At 40.6% G+C, this 22,062-nt stretch overlaps 1 protein-coding gene across 1 annotated transcript; it reads left to right on the forward strand.

The window, feature by feature from the left end:
• Nucleotides 1–6,437: 6,437 nt before the first annotated feature.
• On the forward strand, nucleotides 6,438–21,756 carry LOC132766454 (acetylserotonin O-methyltransferase-like). Its single transcript, XM_060760829.2, has 8 exons — nucleotides 6,438–6,560; nucleotides 8,033–8,207; nucleotides 9,779–9,908; nucleotides 11,875–11,943; nucleotides 14,721–14,839; nucleotides 16,041–16,181; nucleotides 18,416–18,538; nucleotides 20,755–21,756. Exons 1-8 carry the CDS (start codon nucleotides 6,495–6,497, stop codon nucleotides 20,961–20,963), a joined length of 1,032 nt encoding a protein of 343 aa, XP_060616812.2. The 5' UTR covers nucleotides 6,438–6,494; the 3' UTR covers nucleotides 20,964–21,756.
• Nucleotides 21,757–22,062: the final 306 nt, after the last annotated feature.

Raw genomic sequence — 22,062 nt, forward strand, 5'->3', positions numbered from 1 at the left:
AGACCTAAAACACACATGATCTATGTACAGCCTTAGCTGTTTTAACTATTCTATTCTTCTCCAACATTGAAGGCCCTTCCACACAGCCCTATAACACAAAATACCAAGGCAGAAGATCCCACAATATGTGCTTTGAACTGGGTTATCTCAGTCCACACTGCCATATATTCCAGTTCAAAGCAAATAATGTGGGATTTTATTCAGCTGTGTGGAAGATCCCTGAGACTTCTTATCAGTTTTGAGCATGTTAATACTGCAGTCTGATTAGAGTGTGTTTATTTTGAAAGCAGTGCCTGCAGTTCTGATATGTTTTAATATTGTTCCAGTGAAGAACCTACCTTGAATGTCCTGCAGTCTTGGCTATAGCATAGCCTCCAACATTTCATGGCTGAAAACTGGGACCTGTCTAGCCAAGCAATATTGGGGTGTCATCAAAATAGTAAAAGTTATTAGTGAGGAAGATCAAACAAGCAAGGAGAGAGTACAGCAGATTGCTTTAGCCTGAGTCTATTGGGAAATGCAAAAGTTTTTTTTCCCCATCCTCTCCTCTTCACCGACTTGAGTTAAATGAGTCTAAATTACTCTGGCACTCTAAACTCAGCAACTGAAGTCAGGTGAAGGCAAAGCAGGCATGTAGGAATGTAGGAGATGAAGAGATAAATGGCATATGTGAAAAAAAGGATCGATTGGGACTGCCCTTGCAAAAGCTGCAGGTAAACTTAAAAAAAGGACAATCTCTGCATTTTCTTTCATACTTTTATGAAGGGGCACTTAGAGAAACACTCACTGCTGCTGTACAACTCAAACTATGGAATCATTCAGTGTCATTCAACCCCTAGTGTTTTCCTCTAAAGCTATTTTGATAGTAAATCCATTGCTGTATTACTGAATAAGCTTACATTTTGTATTTTACTCCAGATAATAATAAAGGTTCTGTTTCTTTGGATTGGCTATATAGGTTTTCAGATATATATTTTCCTATGTTGATAGTGATACAGGAGGAGTTTGTAAATTACAGATCAGTAATGCAACTCATAACTATAAGTAACTGTAATTTTACAGGTAAACTGAAGCAGCCTTGAGTAGGAATCTAAATTCATGGCTTTTTTGTCTTTGTTATGAGGGATGGGTAGTTACAGCAGGTTTTCATCCCTGTTTTGAATGAATATGATTATAGTCAGCCCTCTGTATTCATGAATTCTATATTCATGAATACAGCCCTCCATGGATTGAAATTTCTTTAGTACTGAAAGGAAATCTCAGGTTTGTCATTCCATACAAAGGATAATACTTTACTATAGAATGGCATACACTGTAATGAGCTTTGGCCATCCATGGATGTTGGTACTCACTGAGCAAAAGGCCGGGAACCAAGCCTCAGCGGATGCCAAGCACCCACTGTAATTCTCTGGTGTATTCTGCCACTACTGATAGGGACCAAAGTGTTTTGGAGGAATTCTTCTGCAGAGAAAAATGTGATCTGTGGATTGCACATAGAAGAGAATGTTAACAGGGGACATGATAGATATGATAAACTATAGGAAAGGATGCCATATTGAGGTTTTAAACAGAGACTGGAAACTCATCCGTTGTGGGTGCCTTCGTTGTGTATTCCTGCAAGACAGAAATAGATTGGACTGGATGACCTTTGTGATCTCTTCCAGCTACATGATTCTATGCCAGATTCCTTTTATCATCTATTTTTCTGTAGTTTTTATTTATTTTTAACATGAAGCTGTAGTTTTTGTTCTTGACAGGGCTTTACTGACTGCTGAAGCCTTTCCCCTCTTCCAGAGTCTACAAGATTTTCAACTGATTTTATAATCCCCCAAAGCAATATACCACATAAGATAAGATTAGAAAGTTTCAGATAAGGGCCTGCAAAGCTTTTTTTCATGATATGTGGCAATTCGTTTTCTAAAAAAGGAAATGTAAGGTAGAATTCACAAAGGCAGTAATCAAGAGTCATGCATTCCTGTTTGCTTTGTATTCCCTAGATTAGAGAATAATGTGGAGGCCATGAAAGCTCCCGTCTCCACTTGCAGAGCAGCTGCCATTGTGCACGATACAGGTCTCCTCTACTATGAACCAGGAAGCAGCTACAAACATTTAAACCTGCATCTGCAACACACAAGCAATCTTAGCATATGGATGTGATCCTGCTTCTGATTCTTATATCAGAGATTATTCATGGGAGGGTTGGGAACACTTGGTAAGCACAGAGACATTGGTTAAATACATAAATGTCATAGTTCCATACCCAAGTAGGTCACACAAAATTTCAGCTACTATTATTTTGTGGAGAAAGGCAGAGTTTCAGACTTTAAAAAACCCTTTTGTTCCTTAAATAACCCATCTCAAGAAAGCTGTGTGGAGGAGAAGCTCCTCTTAGGTATTATAGTAAAGCATATTGCAAGCTGATAAGAAAGAGACAGAGATCAGCAATTATGAACAGAGAAACACACGCGCGAACACACTCATTACATATATTATCCCAAAGATAGATAAATGAATAGTATACATACACACATACTCACAAACATAAACAAACATAAGAACTGTTACAACAAAATCATGGAATCACAACAAACCAGGGATGGGCTTGCAGAACTGGTTAATTTAGAAGTCAGCAATGCCATCAGCCAACAAAAAATAACAAAGCCAGTGGACCCGATGGGATCCCTTCTGAAATCTTTAAAGAGGGTGAACCTGAGCTGACACAACAACTCCTCCTGCTCATTGAAAAAGTGTGGGTGACTGAGAAAATCCCAGCAGACTTAAAAATGTCACCATCATCATCCTTTTCACAAAAAAAAAAAAGTGGGGTGGTGGTGGTGGAGAACAGACTGCAGAAACTATCAAGATATCTTCCTTCTAACCTCTGTTGGGAAAATCCTCGTAAGAGTCCTTGCAATCCACTTTCAACCTATCTCAGAAGACACCCTCCCAGAATCCCAGAACGGCTTCCACCCCTCCAGACAGCTCCAAGAAAAATTCAGGGAACAAAATCCAGCTCTGTACATGGCATTCATTGACCTTGCAAAGGCATTCGATACAGTGAATCGCAGTGCTCTTTAGACGATTCTCCAAAAAATTGGATGCCCTGACAAATTTGTGAACATCTTGTGGCTCTTCCATGATGACATGCAGTCTTAGACAGCAATGGCTCCCTGAGTGACCCATTTAAGGTAGAATCAGGTGTCAAACAGGGTTTTTGCCTCAACCTGATTTTCCATCTTCATCGCTATGATATTTCATCTTATTGATGAGGAGCTTCCCACCGAAGTGGAAATCTTCTATCAGACAGGTGGCAAGCTCTTTAACCTCAGCAAACTGAAAGCCAAAACCAAATAATAATAATAATCTTAATTTATACCCCACCACCATCTCCCTGATGGGGACTCGGAGCGGCTTACATGGGGCCAAGCCCGGACAATGTATTACAACAAGATAAAATGTGAACATAAACAATAAATAACATCATCAAAATCACATAAAGAAAATGAAAAAATATATAAACATAGTCATAAAATAACATTCCAATAAACACAATCACGATAACAATGGGCAGGCCACATGTACAGGATAAAACGATTAAAAGAATCTAATGAGATAAAAATAGGAGCAAGTTATTTGCAGGGAACTCATAAAAACACACAGAGTTGTGAAGCTAAAATTCCCATTTGGAGGGCGTGTATTCCAGTGGGAAGGGGTGCAATGATGTCATATTATGCACCTACTTGCCGAAGGCGCAACAGAAGAGCCAGGTTTTAAGGTTCTTTTCGAATGTTTCTAGAGAAGGGGCTTTCCTGATCTCTCCAGGTAATGAGTTCCAAAGTCGGGGGAGTCACAGAGGAGAAGGCTCTCTCCCTTGTGCCCACAAGATGAGCTTGTGAGATTGGTAGGGCTGAAAGGAGGGCCTCCACCGAAGATCTAAGGGCCCGGGTTAGTACGTGGAGAGATATACGGTTACGAAGGTAGGCGGGTCCCAATCCATTTCACAACAACATCTGTTATAAAACGTCAATATGCTTATAACGTTGTCTGTGTGCATTCAGAAGAAGACCCACAAGCCACTCTATTTATTTATTTTATTTATTTACAGTATTTATATACCGCTTTTCTCACCCTGAAGGGGACTCAAAGCGGTTTCCACATAGGTAATGACAAAATTCAATGCCAGCACAAACAATTACAATTATACAATTACAGTTAGACATAAATCAAATTAAAATACATCCATAAACAGTTGAACAATCATTAAAACAGTCTCATCCGTCAAATCGCCGTTCCAGTCATTGTCTTTCCAAAATGCTGCATAGATTTGTTTCTACTGCCCAAAAGCCTGGTCCCAAAACCATGTTTTTAATTTTTTTCCTAAAAGCCAGGAGGGAGGGAGCGGATCTTACCTCATTTGGGAGAGTGTTCCATAGGCAGGGGGCCACAGCCGAGAAGGCCCTGTCTCTCATCCCCGCCAGGCGCATTTGTGCTGTTGACGGGAGCGAGAGCAGGGCCTCCCCAGATGATCTTAGATTATGAGGTGGGACATAGGGGCAGATGTGTTCAGACAAGTAAGCTGGGCCACAACCGTATAGAGCTTTATAGGTCAAAACCAGCACTTTGAATTGGGCTCGGAGATGGACCGGCAGCCAGTGGAGCTGGCCTAACAAGGGGGTGGTATGCTCCCTCTTTGCCGCCCCAGTTAGTAATCTGGCTGCCACCCGTTGGACGAGCTGAAGTTTCCGAACCGTCTTCAAAGGCAGCCCCACGTAGAGCGTGTTGCAGTAATCTATTAGGGATGTAACCACTTGCATGTAGAAGCTCAGCCTCTCGTTGAGCATCCAGAAAATCAAAGTGCTCTTCCAGCAGTCACCAATCAATCCCTCTGCAATGCCAGAAATACATCTTAATGGCATAACATTAGAAAATGTTGATCATTTCTGCTACCTTGGCAGCCACAAAAGTCAACATTGACACTGAAATAAAACACTGCCTGAGCTCTGTGAGTGCAGCATTTTCCTGAATGAAATAGAGAATGTTTAAAGACAGGGACATCTGTAGGGATACAAAGGTGCTTGTTTACAAAGCTATTGTCCACCCAACCCTGCTATATGCCTGTGAAACTTAGACTGTCTACAGATGTCATACTCAACTCCTGGAATGATTCCATCAGCATTGCCTCCAAAAAAATCCTGAAAATCTCTTGGGAAGACAGGTGGACAAATGTCAGTGTGCTGGAAGAATGAAAGACCACCAGCATTGAAGCAATGCTCCTATGTCATCAACTCCGGTGGACTGGCCATGTTGTCTGAATGCCCGATCACCATCTCCCAAAGCAGGGGCGCTCTTGAGGCACTCTTGGGGGAAAATAGACCTTGACATATGTGAGTTTTGGTTACTGGGATGTATAGTTCACCTACAATCAAAGAGCATTCTGAACTCCACCAATGATGGAATTGAACCAAATATGGCACACAGAACTCCCATGACAAACAGAAAATATATATCAATGATTGGTTGGGGGGGGGGGGGAGGCACCAAAATACTGTTTGCTTACCATTGAAAATTACCTAGGGCCGCCTCTGCAAAGCAGTTACTCTACTCCCAGCTCAAGAATGGGAAACGTAATGTTGGGGGACAGGAAAAGAGATTTAAATATGGGCTTAAAGCCAACCTTAAAAACTGTGGCATAGGCACCGAGAACTAGGAAGCCCTGGCCTTTGAGCATTCTAATTGGAGGTCAGCTGTGACCAACAGTGCTGTAGAATTTGAAGAGGTAGAAATGGAGGTGAAAAGGGAGAAACGTGCCAAGAGGAAGGCACATCAAGCCAACCCTGATCAGGACCGCTTTCCATCAGGAACCTGATGTCCTCACTGTGGGAGAACATGTGAATCAAATATAAGGCACCATAGCCACCTACGGATGCACCGCCAAGACACTACACTTGGAGGACCATCATCCTTGGGCTATGAGGGATAACCTAAGTGAAAAAGTAAGCCCACTCATGTATTAAACCGCTTGTAATACATTCATTAATGTGTCTCACTTTTTCAAATTCTTTGACATTCTTTTTATCTTTCCCTTTTAAAAAGAAAGTATATATCTGTATTTTATTTTAGGTGCATTTTCTATTTTCTTAATTTGAACATTTTTTCTCCATCTTCCTTCTGCATGCTAAGATCATTGTTGCTCATTTCCCTTCAAATTATTGAGCTGACTTCTTGCTCTTCTTCCTTTTCACATAGTTCAGATTAGATGAGAATTTGAGGGGGGGGGGGGGGTGACATATTTTCATAAATCCAATCCATCAGCTTCAAACATTTAACCATTTCTTCATTGCCCCTATGTTTCACAACTGAGGTATTTAGCAAGGACAACCTAGTAATAAAATAAGAGTAGTCTTCCTTGTGATACCAGGCAGCTCCTTTCTTTGAGAAACAGCAAAGCTCAGAAACATCTGGGGAGGGGCTTTCTGAGAGAACAGTAAAGAAGGATGGCTAGTACAAAAGAAATGGCTAAAATCTTATTTCAGCATCAACATGGATTTGTTGTTACAAAGGTAAGAACAATGAATATTTCCTATACAAATATTGAAGCTTTAATAACTCTCATTTTTCAGCTTGCTTTAAATAATTTTTGGTATGAATACAAGTAAGATGGGGATAAAACTGATGGCAACACCACAAAGAAAGAATTATTAAATGACACCTTATGCATTCCAGCTAGATTGCAGTTACTGTTTCTTTTGGAACTGCACATTCCCCTTATGCATTATGATCAAGGGCTCATCTATACTGACCATCAAGGACAGTTTGAAAGTGAAACACGTGGGTGTCATAACAACAACAACAACTTTATTTATATCTCACCTTATCTCCCCGGGGGCAATTTACACAGATATTGGCAAACATTCAATGCTGTGAGAAACTGAACAAAGACTATTTCTCTGACGTATTTGGAGAAAGAAGTTGTGCCATGGGGCTGGAGCAAAGCATTATATTTATTTGAGTCTAATGTGCCATCAAATTTAATGCACAGTTCAATTTCAAAACCCTGAAACCAAAAACAACAACAACAACAACAACAACAAAACAAAAAAAAGAAAAAGTAAAAAGAAAAAGAAAAGAAAAAGGATTTGCTGCTGGATGTAATGTTCAGTGGCATAAAGTGTGCTCTTTGTAATTTGACCTTTAAAAGTGCGTATTACAGTTGCTGCATGCTTAAAATTCCTTCTTTAAAAACCAAAACGTTATAACACCAAATCTTCCAGCAATGGAAAGGAAAACCTTGGGGTGCATCTATGCTGTAGAATGAATCCACTTTAATTGCTTTGTTATGGAATCATGGGAGCTGTACTTTCTATGCCAAGGATGCTGATGCTTCAACATACAAATCCCAAAATTGCATTTAAATTAGAGATTAGACTTGTGTGTGGAATTCGTTTCTTCCATTTCCCCGGAGAAAAAGTGTGCGTGTCTTCTGCAGCCAAGGGCCTCACGAGTAGAAACAGGTAATAAGCCTCCTTAAAGCATCTGCCTGCCTACAGCTGAGCTTCTCTCCTCTAGAGTAGAAACAGTTTAAATGCCTAAAATGATGGGAAGATAAGCCAGGGAAGCCCCCCCCCCCAAAAAAATGGGCCAATAGAAAATGGATCTTTTGGTACTCCAGAGCAAAAATAGATAATGAGAGCCTTTTATCCTTTGTAAATAATATTATTTTCTTCTTCTTTTTCTTAAGAAAAATCATATAAGAAATACCAAGAGGCTGACAGGAACTGCATAGCTTAATATTGGTCCTTCCAGCACCTGCTTGATACAACAATCATTTTAGTGTATGCTATAAAAGCATCTTGTGTTTACCTTACAATATTTTCAGTATTGTATTTGATCATTCTTGCGGTATTAATAGAGGATGTTTGCTGATTGCTGACAAATTTTAAAATGGACAATAACAGCAGCAACAGTAGCAAAACTATTACAACCGTAAAGTATCTGAATGTTTCCCTTTCCCTTTTATTCCTTACGTTTGCAGATTATGTCTACTGCCTGTGAGTTAGGAGTATTTGATCTGCTTTTGGAGTCAGAAGGCTTCCTCTCCTCAGCGGAGATCGCTGAACGTCTGGGCACCAGCCACATGGGAATGCAAATGCTGCTGGAGGCCTGTGTGGGCTTAAAATTACTAAGGATGGAGAGGAAGGACAATGAAGGTAACCACATCAGGAAAAAGGAGCAACTTGGGTTGTCTGTTGTTGGGAAAACACTGCAGTCTTTAATATTGGGGTTGCACCCTTGACTCCCACCTTCAAATGACCACCAAAAACTGGAGACTCAAAATAACTTTGACATCTAGCTATCTTTTGGTTTGGGTGCCTTCAAATCATTTCTGACGTATCGTGACCTATGGCAACATTACTGCAGGATGTTTTTACATTTGTTAAAAGTCATTGTGCTTTGCTTTGTGCTGAGGCTGAAGGATTGTGGCTTTCCCAAAATCACAGTGTTCTTTTCACAGCCAAGCCATTGACCCAGGTCAAGTGTTTGGTAGAGTAGGTTTATCATAGAGCTCAGTCATACTCCATTTTGAAATCAAATGGATGATTTTCCTACCTTCATCACATGATTAAATCTATCCATTTTACTCAGTTGTACTCAGTAGTCTTCAGTTGATTTGCCATCATACAGTAGAGATTTGGCCCTGCCCACTGTCTCTCCCCCATGTTAGTGGTTGAAAAAATCTTCCTCTCTTTGAAATCTTATGGTAGTTGTTGTATGCAATGAGGTTGGGGAGTTGTAGGCTTTTTTCCACATCTTTACAGCTTTAGACTTAAAGACACATTACTTTGAGGTATTAAGGGTTGAGTTCATAAATCAGTAAGAATATATTCGGATGTGCTGCCTTGGAATGTTTTGGAAACTCTTTCTTTGAATGGACACTCTCATTATATACTAGCTTAGGTACCTGGCAATGCCCAGGTTATTTGAAAAGGACATATTTTGTTTTGGGATGCTTGGTAATATCAGTTTGGTACTATTTATTAGAAAAATGTCACTTGCTCCTTTTGTTATTTATGAATGCTCCCATTAGAAAATGCATAAGTATGGGGTGAACCAAAACTCCCAAAACCATGTGTCAATCACCCCTAAACCCCACCAGTATTCACAGATAGATAGAGATAAGACAGATAGCAAGATAGATAGGTAGGTAGGTAGGTAGATAGATAGATAGCAAAATAGATAAATATAGATAGATAGCAAGTGCTCCAAGTTTATTCCAGATCCAACATTGGCTGGGTTCAGTGCTCTCTGGATGTAGCTGAACTATAACTCCCAAAGATCAAGGTCAATTCCTCCCAAAGCCATGTGGTATGTTAAGTTGTTCATGGGGGTCTTTGTGTCCAGTTTGGTCCTGGTCTATTGTTGGGGGGGGGGAGGGTCAAAGTATCTCTGCAAGGCCATTTTGCCCATTTACATTTGGATCATTCCCCAAAAATCCACTTCCAAACCATCTCCTGAAACGTATGTTCCTAGTGCATTAGACACAGAAAGAATGCTCTACCTTACGATTGGATCCAACCTAATGTGATGAACACAGTGGGTTACCACTTGTGAAGTATAAGACTCAGTGGAATTTAGTAAATGAGAAAAAGTGGCAGGGAGGTATTGAAACCCTGGTTTCTATCATATTCCAGTGCTCCAAACACTAAAAGCAGATTTCCCCTACCTGTCAACTATCTGGTATCTCAGAGTTTTACAACAGAATGTTTTGTCTCTTTTTAAGGTTTTTATGGAAACACAGACCTTGCCAATCTCTTCCTGGCTAAATCAAGCCCAAAGTCCCAGTATGAATACACAAGGTTTTTTTCTGATTTTTTTTATTCGAGTCCACAGTACTTGGCAAAAGCTATAAGGTAAGAAGTAAGCACAAACTATCAGAGGTAGAAACTATGTTTAAAAGCCTCCAAAAAGGAGCCTCCACTATATTCCGGGGCAGAGAGTGCCATTGCTGAACAGCTCTCACAGTCAGGAAGTTCTTCTTAATGTTCAGATGGAATCTCCTTTCTTGTAGTTTGATGCCATTTTCCGTGTCCTAGTCTCCTGGGCAGCAGAAAATGCTACCCTCTTCCTTCCATCCACCTTTCCACTGTTTCACTTTTACCCTTTCCAATGCTTCCCCCCCCCTTTTTTGTACTTGCTAGGGGCACCTTTCCTTTGCCCCCCCCCCCTACATTTCCTTGCCCAAAAGCTTAGGGACCTCCCTCTTTTCCTTCTTTCATTTGATCATTTGCATTTCTCTCATTTTCACCCTCCCTTTCCCCATCTCATGCTGCTTTACCTCTTCTCCTTTGCACCCACTCAATACATTCTCTCCCTCTCTGCCTCCTTTGCCGCAGGGTTGCCAGGTATCACAGGTGAAAATTAGGGACACAGTAAAAGTAATACTTTGGGAAGGCAGGACCCAGCCCCCTTTCCCTGCCCTCTTCTCTAAGCTCCTCTCCGGACCTGAGGTGGGGGGTTTAGAGGGGGCTGCAGGAGAGGGAGGTCCCCACTGCTGTCTGGATTGGAACCTGCTTCACCTGGATGTCCAGAAGGAAGTAGTTTTTTTCATGCCAGGAGGGACTTGAGAAAATGCAATTTGCTTCCGGTGTGAGAGAATTGGCTGTCTGCAAGGACGTTGCTCAGGGGATGCCCAGATGTTTTGCCATCCTGCGGGAGGCTTCTCTCATGTTCCCACATGCAAAGCTGGAGCTGACAGACAGGAGCTCACCCCACTCCCTGGATTCAAACTGCCGACCTTTTGGTCAGCAGTCCTGCCGGAACAAGGGTTTAACCACATTGCGCCACTGGAAGAAGTAGGACACTGCTGCCTCCTCCTTGACTCAAAGGGGAAGGGGAAAGGCTGGTCGGGCCTGGACTCACTTCTACCGGATGCTTACATTGGAAGAACATGCTCAGACCAGTGCATGCTCAGATCGGAAATTTCCGCTATACCGCCCATTTCCATGGTATAGTGGAAATATGGGACATTTGACGCCTGGGAAAGAATGTAACAGGACATGGGACATTTTATTCAAATATGTGACTATCCCTTAAAATCCAGGATGCCTGGCAACCCCCAGCCCACATTGCCTCCCTTTGTGCCAAGGTTTCTTCTCTTCAGTTCCTACTGAACGTGCATCCATATGATGAGATTAATACAGTGGTTCATACTACTAAAAGAATAAGAATAACATTGGGGCCACTTCCATTTTTAAAATTTTTGAATTTTTGCCTACTGTAAGTCGCTCTGGGTCCCCTTCAGGGTGGGGTATACATATAGTAAAAATAAATAAATAAATAAATAAAATTGCATCTCAATTCCACCTACTCTAAATATGTTCTTGATGACCACTCAGAGAATAGCATTTTGTCCTTGGACTGAAAAAGCTTTCCCTATCTCCCGTCTAGAATATGTATCAGGTTTTTTCAATACAGTGGGGGAACATGACATTTGGTTTGGCAGTTCTGTTCAAAGCCAACCTTAAAAACTCTGGTATAGACACTGAGAACTGGAAGCCCTGGCTCTTGAGTGCTCCAGGTGGAGGACAGCTGTGACCAGCAGTGCTGTAGAATTTGAAGAGGCACAAATGAATGAGAGAAATGTGCTAAGAGGAAGGTGCGTCAAGCCAACCCTGACTGAGACCACCTTCCGTCTGGAAACCGATGCCCTCACTGCAGGAGAACATGCAGGTCAAAAATACGACTCCACAGTCACCAACGGACCCACCGCTAGTATACTGATCTTGGAAGACAATCTAACTCGGACAATGAGGGATCGCCTAAGTAAGTAAGTCTGTTGTTAATCTTGTAGCAATTGAAAACAATGTTCTATTTCAGGGAAGGAAAACAACAGTTTCCATTGATATTTGGCATTCCAGAAAAAGACTTTTATACGAACGTTAACAGGTAAACCTAACATTTTTCTGTTTGCTGTTTGAGGATCTCTTTTGTATGGTGGTATAATTCTTGTGTAAATATGCCAAATATATGGGCCAAATACATGACTGTGTATTATTGTTACATGATTTCTGGCCACATTTACAGTTTCTTTCCTTTTTTCTGTCTCTCTACTGTTGTTTTTGGTGGCTCTCCCTGTTATAGGACTGGATCCCCCCATATAGAGCTTTGTAGATCAGAATAAGCACTCTGAATGATTGCTTTCTTTAATAAAATATGCTTCTTTCTGAAATCAGAAACTCCTCAAATCCTAATTTATTGTGAAGGATACGCCTTCTTTGTGAGGTGTATATAATGTGCTCATATATGAATTGACCTCATGTGTGCATTGAGGGAAGATTCTGGGACCAATACTTGCTATTTCTGCAGAGAGAGATTGCTGTACTTTACTTATATCCAAATTATATGTTTTATTTTCCTTGTCCTCATAAAAGAAAGTTTGCAAAATTTCCTCTGTCTGGTCAACCCCCCTGTTTAAGGAGCTCCATTGGCTGCCATTTATTTTCTGGTCCCAATTCAGGATGCAGGTTCTTACCTGCAAAGCCCTGAATGGTTGGGGACCCACCTACCTGCACGACTGCATTTCCGTCTACGAACCTACATGATTTCTTCGATCTTCCGGAGAGGCCCTTCTCTCGCTCCTGCCCCCATCACAAGCACGACTTGTGGGGACAAGGGAGCGGGCCTTCTCTGTAGTGGCTCCTCGGCTCTGGAATTCACTCCCCAGAGATATTAGGCAAACCCCCACCCTGGCAGTCTTTAGGAGGAGCTTGAAAACTTGGCTGTTCCAGTGTGCCTTCAATGATTGAATGTACAATAATCCCTGACCAAACTCTGCATAAAATGCCCTCAGAAGCACTTTATTTTCCATTAAATCTTACCTTACCCCCGGATCCCCTGTCCTGATACATTACATTGCACAACCACCCAGTGTTTTTAAATTTTTAATCTTTGCAATTGGCCCTGCCCACTGTGATTATTTTCAGTGTTTTAATGTTCTGATTTTATATTGTTGCGCTGTTTATTTATATTGGTTTTTGTAGCTTATGCTATTTTATTTTCTTATTTTCTGTTGTGTTCATATGTTATATTGTTTTACTGTATTGATGGGCGTGGCCTCATGTAAGCTGTCCCGATTCCCCTTGGGGAGATGGTGGTGAGGTATAAATAAAGTATTATTAATATTATTTTATTTTATTGACACAAAACACAGTATGTCACAGCAAACGAGATCTATATGCTGGATTTTGTATCACAAAATCACAAGTCAAACACTTCCCAAGCGTCTAAGGACTGTGTGATGTATTTTTGAATGATGCGTGCAGATCCAAGTAAGGTGGCCTTTTGTTGTTGATTTTGTCAATATGTATTACATCCAAATGCTGGCTGAGATATTTTGGCATGGCAGCCAGTGTGCCAATGACCACCTGTACTGGTTTATGTCAGAGCCTTTGCAGTTCGATTTTGAGTTCCTGATAATGGCTGAGTTTTTCCTGTTGTTTTTCCTTAATGCGACTGTTACCTGGTATGGTGACATCAATAATCCAAACTTTTTTCTTTTCCACAATCATGATGTCTGATGTATTGTATTCCAAAACTTTGTCAGTCTGGATTCGAAAGTCCCACAGTATTTTTGCATCTTCATTTTCCACTACCTTTGCAGGTTTATGATCCCACCAATTCTTTACTGCTGGTAGGTGGTACTTGTGACATAAGTTCCAGTGAAAAATTTGGGTCACAAAGTTGTGCCCTTGTTTGTAGTCCGTCTGCATGATTTTCTTGCAACAGCTGAGGATATGATTAATGGTTTCATCAGCTTCCTTGCACAGTCTGCATTTTGGGTCATCAGCTGATTTTTCAATCCTGGCTTTAATTGCATTGGTTCTGATGGCTTGCTCCTGGGCTGCAAGAATCAGGCCTTCTGTCTCCTTCTTCAGTGTTCCATTCGTGAGCCAGAACCAGGTCTTCTCCTTGTCAACTTTTCCTTCAATTTTGTCAAGTAACTGCCCATGCAATGCTTTGTTGTGCCAGCTGTGAGCTCTGGTTTGTAGTGCAGTTTTCTTGTACTGGTTCTTTGTCTGCTCTTTGTGCTTTGAGAAGTTTCCAATTTTTGACTTCAATTAAAGCAGGTTCTTGGCTTTCCTTTACATATTCTGCCAGGGCGTGTTTTCTTCTTCCACTGCTTGTTTTACTTGTAAAAGTCCTCTGCCACCTTGTTGTGGTGGGGGGTTTAACTGTTCTAAGGAATGTATTGTCGAAGGCTTTCCAAGGAAACTGAGAGCTGTGCTGGTGGTAGTGTAACTACCAGCAGGTCCAAACAAGCCAGAGAGGTCTCAGCTGAGGAGTGGAACCAAGAACACTTAACCCATTAGCACTATGGCGAAGCAAACCAAAATGAAGTCTCTACTGGCTCAGTCGACGCCCAGGATAAAAAGGACTGCGGTGTATGCTGCTGATTCTGGACATCCATTGACAAGTGAGCTACAGAATCAAAATACAAATGAACAATCACAGAAGCAGGAGAAATATACAATGCCAGAAAACCACATTATTATTATTATTATTATTATTATTATTATTATTATTATCTCACTGTCCTCCTCCCATCCCCTTGTTTCCATGGTTACAGGGGAGTCACCAAAAAGGGTTTTACTTTTGTTTTTTCTTCCTTATACTTATACCCCCCCCCCCCATTACTTACACCCATTTTAATTTTGATTTCCTAGTTCAGAGGAAAAGTTGCAAGGATTTCAAAATGCCATGGGGGATACCTGGAGTCTGTACGGTCAGGAGGTGATATCTGCTTTTGACCTCTCTGGTTTCCGCATTGTTTGTGATTTGGGAGGTAAGTACCAGTTGCCTTTCTGATTTGCAGTTTGAAATCCTTAATTAATTTGGGGGATGGCCTCTCAGGTTGCATTTTACCCCTGTGATTCTTTGACAGTAAAAGTTGTAGTAATTCTCCTTTCTTTACGAGCAACCATATGTTTGTTCTATCATTATTGTAATGGGGAATATTCCATTTATAAGGGAGATTTTGTTATAACTTTATAACTAACTGGCCAACAATGGCTAAAGGTAGCTAGAGCCTGTTCAAGAGTTGTTTAAAAACCCACAATGACGAAGAGTAGCTGGAAACTGTTCTAGAAGTAGAGAGTGTTTTTGGAGAACACATTATCTTCCACCTCCCAGCTTGATTTTTCAGATACGTGTCATCAAGGAATGTCCATGTAAACATTCATTTAGATGTCAACCAAGTAAGTTCTGGAAACATCTTAGGACTTTTTTTTTTTAACTATGGACCAGAATTATTTCTAAATTTACTTTACAGAACATGGGTCAGAAACTACTTCTAATTTGTTTTTCTAGAAAAATATCCCCCCTCCCCAGAAATTCTGTGGCTGTTACTTATTCTTTGAAATTTTGTTATGCCTCTAGAACATGGCCATATAGCCCGAAAAAACCCACAAGAACTGAGTATTCTTTGAAATGTTCATTTTTTTGCATAGAAACCATCATTTTCCACTTAGAAAACCGTTTCCTAAACACTTCTGTGCCGAAATATTCCTTCTATGCAGACATTCCATTTTCTGAGCACAAAACTACATATTTTGTGATGAAAAACAACCTCATCAGATCGGCCTCTGAAATCGTCATGCATTGTGGCGAATCCAGCAATGCCCATGGGCGGGGGGCCCCCAGTGACCCACACCTCACATCACCCTACTTACTCAAGTCCCCATCCCCAGTTTTGAATGTATTTAAATATTTTTATACTCCATGATACAAAATATTTAACCATTATTTAAATTTATATTAACATTTTAATGCATTTCTTCTGTTTTAATTGCATTGTGTCTTGCCTGCTGTTAGACTGCTTAAGTTCCTATATCAGGAAACGGGTGGGATAAAAATAGATAGATAAATAAAAAATACTAAGTTCTGTCTTTTAATGATTTCTCTTTAACCCCTAGTAGTCTGTGATCCTAGTCTTTAAGGAAATTAGCACTCCATTCAGTTCTCTCTCTCTCTCTCTCTTTTTAAAGGAGGTAGTGATGCCTTTGCCAAACAATACATTTCATTATATCCAAGTTCAACTGTGACTATTTTTGACCTACCTGAAGTGGTGGAAAAAGCAAAGAAGTGTTCTGTGTCCTCAGAGGAACACCAGATACATTTCCAGAGTGGTGAGACATGGTTTCAGTGATCATACCTAGTTTCAATTAAGACATGTATAAAAGCAGCAGAAACCAACAGTGTATACATTCCTTTTTTTTGGAACACTCACTCAGGGCTCTTCCAGACAGGCCCTATATCCCAGGATCTGATCTCAGGTTTTCTGCTTTAAACTGGATTATATGAGTCCACACAGCCAGATAATCTGGGATAAACAGAAAAGCTGGGATCAGATCCTGGGATATAGGGCCTGCCTGGAAGGGCCCACAGTGGAAGAGGAGACAATTTGGCCCTAGATATAAGCCCTTGCATTTCCCTTCTTTCTATCCTGAGGCCAGCTGCCTCTTTCTTAGCCTTTGAAATTACTTCTTTCCTCTAATAATAATAATAATAATAATAATAATAATAATAATAATAATCTTTATACCCTGCCACCATCTCCCCCCCAACGGGGACTCGGAGCGACTTACATGGGGTCAAGCCCGAACAACAAATTACAATACAAAAATACAAATTGCAGTAAAATAAACAACATAACAATAAAGTATAAAACATCAAAGGATATAAACAATATACACAAAACATAGAAACCAAAACATAATGGCGGAGAGCTGATAGTTGATAATGTTATTGGTTTCCTTTGTCTGAGGCTCTTCTACACTGCCATATAATCCAGGTTATCAAAGCAGAAAATCCACACCATCTGATTTGAACTGAATTATATTAATTTACACTGCCATATAATCCAATTTAAAGCAGATAATGCAGATTTTATACAGTTGTGTAGAAGGGGCCTGACAGCATCTAACCATGGATCTCCATCCTCAGTCAAGGTTGGTAGTTTACCCAATACAGATGACAAACACCTTTCTTGCAAGTACCTATTGCTAAATTATTTTATCTCTCTGCTTTCCTATCACAAAATATGTTTCCTGAGGTAATCAATGGCCATATAATCCAGATGATCAAAGCAGATAATCCACATTACATTCTTTGAGCTGGATTATATGAGTCTACACTGCCATATAATCCAGTTTAAAGCAGATAATGTGGATTTTATTCAGAAGGCACCTGAGAACATGTAACCATGGAGCTCCAACTTCAGTAAGGGTTGGTGCTTGCAAGAAAGCTATTTGTCATCTGTGTTTCGTAAACCCCAACCCAGATGACAACTAGCTATCTTGCAGGCACCTATTTCTAAATTCTTTTTTTCTATCTGTTTTGCTATCACAAGATGAATTTCCTGAGGTAATCAGTGGCCCTTTTGACACTACCATATAATCCAGATGACCAAATTGGATAACCCACATTTTATTTGAACCAGATTACATGAGTCTACACTGCCAGATAATCCAGTTCAAAACAGATGATCTGGGGGCAATATTATGTTCACTTTATTCTGAGTGTTCTCTTCCACCCACTTGTATTGCATTAAATCGACTATATTCTGCACAATAAAGAAACCTGTATGTTCCTACAATTGTCACCAGGCCAAGGCTTTCTATGAGTTAGATGGGGCAACTACACAATAGAATTAATGTAGTTTGACTCTACTTTAATTGCCATGAAGTTGTAGTTTTACGTGGTCTTCAACCTTCAAGCTAAAAAGTGTGGGTGCCTCACAAACTGCAGATTTTAGGATTACATACTATAGCATTGTGCCATGTCAGTGAAAGTGGTGTCAAACTGCATTAATTTTGGAATTTAGATGCACCCAGAGTGAGACAATTATCCCTGGCAGCCGTTGCTGAAAAAACCTTGATAGTTCTCTGAGGGCCCTTCCACACAGGTGTATAACCCAGAATATCAAGGCAGATAATCCAAAATATCTGCTTTGAATTTGATTATCTGAGTCCACATTTTAATATAATCGAGTTCAACGTGGATTTTATACAGCTGTGTGGAAGGGGCTTGAGTAATACTCCTGATCCTTTAGGAAGGTCTTCTACCAGAGGATAAATCTATGTGTGCCTCTATTTCAACCTCTGCATTGCTCTAAAATAGCCTTCCTGAGGAAGATACTGTCCTTCCAACAATGGAAAAGTAAAATTCCACTGTCAACATGCATCTGTACATGGCATTGCGTGAGGGCTCTTCTCCTTTGCTACTGGCAATATAATATAATATAATATAATATAATATAATATAATATAATATAATAATAATTTCCTAAAAGATAGAAATAATTGTTCTCTGTGTTAATCATGATGCTGAAATAAACAGATGTCTCTGTCCAATATTATAGGGGATCTTTTTAATGATCCGATTCCTGAAGCTGATCTGTATATATTGGCTCGAATTCTCCATTGTTGGGATGATGAGAAGTGTTTGGCTCTGCTGACTAAACTATACAAGGCCTGTAAGCCTGGTATGTATACTTAGTATGGAGACAAGTCTGCTCTGTACAGCCTAAGGTGAACAAGAGAGAATTCATGGATTCACAATACATAATGCCTTTAATTCGGTTGCTGCAGGGGTCCCAATTTCCATCCATGTAGACTGGGATCTACAGAAACTAACAGCAATAATTCTGGATTTCAAGACAGATTATTTTCCAGTCTTTTAAGGAGGGTCTAGGGATTAAACCTGTGTTCTACAATTGGGCTCCTCTACCATGCCTTCCTCAAATCTTCTGCTTCATCTCTGGAGGCATCCTTCAGTCTTCCGCTGTCATCAAATATTAAGTGAATAGTGTGTTATCAGTCCCATCATCTATTCAGGGCCAGTAATCTATGGGCTGCTTTGCAGTCAATGAGTCATATTTGTAAGGAAGTTGTCATCATAATTCAATGTGAGTGAGATTATAGAATCATAGAGTTGGAAAAGACCTTGTGGGCCATCCAGTTCAATCCCCTGCCAAGAAGCAGGGAAATCACATTCAAAGCCCCCTGTCAGATGCCCATCCAGCCTCTGTTCAAAAGCTTCCAGAGGAAGAGCCTCCACCACACTCCGGGGCAGAGAGTTCCACTGCTGAACAGCTCTCACAGTCAGGAAGTTCTTCCTAATGTTCAGGTGGAATCTCCTTTCCTGTAGTTTGAACCCACTGTTCCATGTCCTAGTCTCCAGGGCAGCAGAAAACAAGCTTGCTCCCTCCTCCCTATGACTTCCCTCACATATTTATACATGGCCATCATGTCTCCTCTCAGCCTTCTTGTCATGCCCAGAACTTTAAGCACTCCTCATAGGGCTTGTTCTCCCTACCCTTGATCATTTAATGAGAATAGGGGGTGGGCAAAGTGAAGCACTTCTCCTGCAAATGCAGCCGTGTGCTTTGTGGACTTCCTGCAACAGCGGTATCATGAGTGTACATGATTTGGCTCCTATAGACAGCTGGGTTCTGCATATCCTGGGGATGTTTTGTTACAGGTAATTTTTTTTGTTTCGATGCTATATATGGGGGAAAGCAGAGGAAACTGTCTTTCGTTGTTCCCTACCACTGAGGTCCATCTTCTGGGATGGCTAAACATCCCATTTCCTTTTCCCGTCTTCTCCCATTTTTTTCAGTTTGAAGATGCAGTATAGGTTCCATATCCATGTGATGTGGAAACAGAATCCCATGGAGTCCCAGCAGAAGTGCCCTTATGTCATGTGATGGTCTCCATGGGACTATGATTTTACAGTGTGTAGAAACAGGGGAAATTCTACATGTGATGGGGTCCAAATACAGCATTGGTGTGCTGAAGAATTCTGGGGCTTGTAATTTAGGGAGGGGCCTTTAAACCGCTCAGCCAGAGATGTCCTGGGCCTCACTAAACTACAAATTCCAGAATTCTGCTGGAGGCAGTCATGGGATTTAAAGTGGATAGATGCTCTAGTGCAGGGTTCCTCAAACATTTTGAGCCAAGAGCAAGTTCATGGCACCTCAGACTGTGTGTGTGTGGGGGGGGGGGGGGGGGGGTGAAAAGAAGAAGAAGAAATATATGCACACTGCACATACCTTATTTGTAGTGCCAAAAAACCATGGAAGAACAATACAATATTTAAAGAACATAACCTTGGCAGTTTTTCATGTACGTGCCTGCTTTTGGCTTGTGCGATACTCAAGTTAATTCGTATTGTTGTTTTTGTGTGCCTACAAGTTGTTTCAGACTTAGGGCGACCCTCAATGTAATGTTCAAAGGGGGGGGGGTTACCTTGGGGCCCCACATCCAGCCCATGGACCTTAGTTCGGGGACTCCTGCTATAGTGTGATGAGGTCCAATTGTCCATCATCACAAGAGTGAGAACACTATGTACAAGATCTTGCTGTTGAAAAGGGGCATGCAATTTTTGCCTATTCCTTATAGAGACCCTCAAATTGGAAGGAGCCCACTACCCTGGGCTGCAGAAGGAGAACCATTTCCTACCATACATGAGAAATGCAGTTTCAGTATCGTTCCATGTCATTTCCATCTCATCTACCAAAGGATTGATCGTGTGTGCTGAAATATGCAGTCAATATGAGGCAACAAAGTGTATTCCTTCAGTGGTGGAATGTCTTTGTGCACTGACAGACATTCCTAAATATTTCTCATGAGAGAAATTCTCAAAAATGGACAGTAATAGGTAATGATGACACCCTCTCTTTCCTAATTCAATTGACAGGTTGCGGTGTATTAATAGCGGCGATGGTTCTCAATGAAGACAAAAGTGGGCCTTTAGAAGCCCTCATCTTCACCATGTTAATGATGGTTGTCGTAGGAGGAAAGGAACGGACTGCGTCCGAGTACAATACACTCCTTGGTGCAGCTGGATTCAAGGATGTTCAGTTCAAGAAAGGACAACTTTTTGGTGCTGTTTATGGAAGAAAATAAAACATCTTTCTTTAATTTCACTATTATTTCACTGTTAAAGTGTTATTCTCATGAAGTTCCAAATACTCTTTCTGTATATGTTTGTGTATATGTGCCTTCAAGTCACCTGTAGACTATGGCAAACACATGCATTTCATAGATTTTTCTTAGTCAAAAAATGCTCAAGATGGCTTTGCTTCTACTTTCATCTAAAATGTAAGAGACATCACCTTGTAGTCATTGACAGTCTCCTATCCAAGTACTAACCAGAACTGACCCTGCTTAGTTTCCAAGCAGGTGGGATCTTGTGCCTTTAAGATATTTAGGCCATGCTTTTTTATTCTTTAAAAAGTGCTCTCCTTGAAATTATTTTTCTCATTTTCTCTAAGAAGGGCCTACATGCACACATTAAATGTTTAGACTTGCAATGTTAACTGTTTGTTCTATTCTCAAATACTGACCCTTGTTATCATCAATCAGAATTTACTGACACTGCAGTCTGGTTATTGTGTGCTTACTTTGAACTCTGCCAGCATTTCTGGTATTTTGAATATTGTTCCAGTGAAGAGTCTGTCTTGACACATACATACCTAACTACAGTATACCTGCAGCATTTAATGGCTGAAAAACAGGATCTCTATAGCTAAGCAACATCAGAATGTGATCAAGATGGAAAAGGTTATTAATGAAGAAGATCAGATAAGATAAGATTAGCAAGGACAGCTTTGAGTTCCCTCAAGGGGAGAAAAGCAGTGTATAAATGTCGTAAATAAATAAATAAATAAATTGGAGATTTTTTAGCTGATTGCTTTTACCTGAGACTACTGAGGCTGGATCTACACTGCCCAATATACCAGGATCTTGTGGCGTAATGTAAAAATAAACCATATGTAGTTCACGATTGATCAGCCCACACACTGCCTTGCCAGAAAAAGAAAATATACCACACAGATGAACAATAAAGAACAAGTAGTTTACTCTTCTTAAATCCAGAACAATATATGTACAATGTGATCAGTTGCACCAACTCACACAATGTCCTTTTATAAGAGGTTTAAAATAGTCTTTCTTCTGTCCATGTGGATAAACTCCATCAGCAGCTCATGAAGTGAGAGTACAC

The sequence above is a fragment of the Anolis sagrei genome, chromosome 2, assembly GCF_037176765.1.
Source record: "Anolis sagrei isolate rAnoSag1 chromosome 2, rAnoSag1.mat, whole genome shotgun sequence".
NCBI classification, from domain to species: domain Eukaryota; kingdom Metazoa; phylum Chordata; class Lepidosauria; order Squamata; family Dactyloidae; genus Anolis; species Anolis sagrei.

What these genes read in the sequence shown, in the direction of transcription:
- LOC132766454 (XM_060760829.2), top strand. Translation starts at nt 6,495, where the DNA reads ATGGCTAGTACAAAAGAAATGGCTAAAATCTTATTTCAGCATCAACAT. An exon ending in TTTTATACGAACGTTAACAG is followed by an intron (nt 11,944 to 14,720) that starts GTAAACCTAACA and finishes TTGATTTCCTAG; the next exon opens with TTCAGAGGAAAAGTTGCAAG. An exon ending in CATTGTTTGTGATTTGGGAG is followed by an intron (nt 14,840 to 16,040) that starts GTAAGTACCAGT and finishes CTCTTTTTAAAG; the next exon opens with GAGGTAGTGATGCCTTTGCC.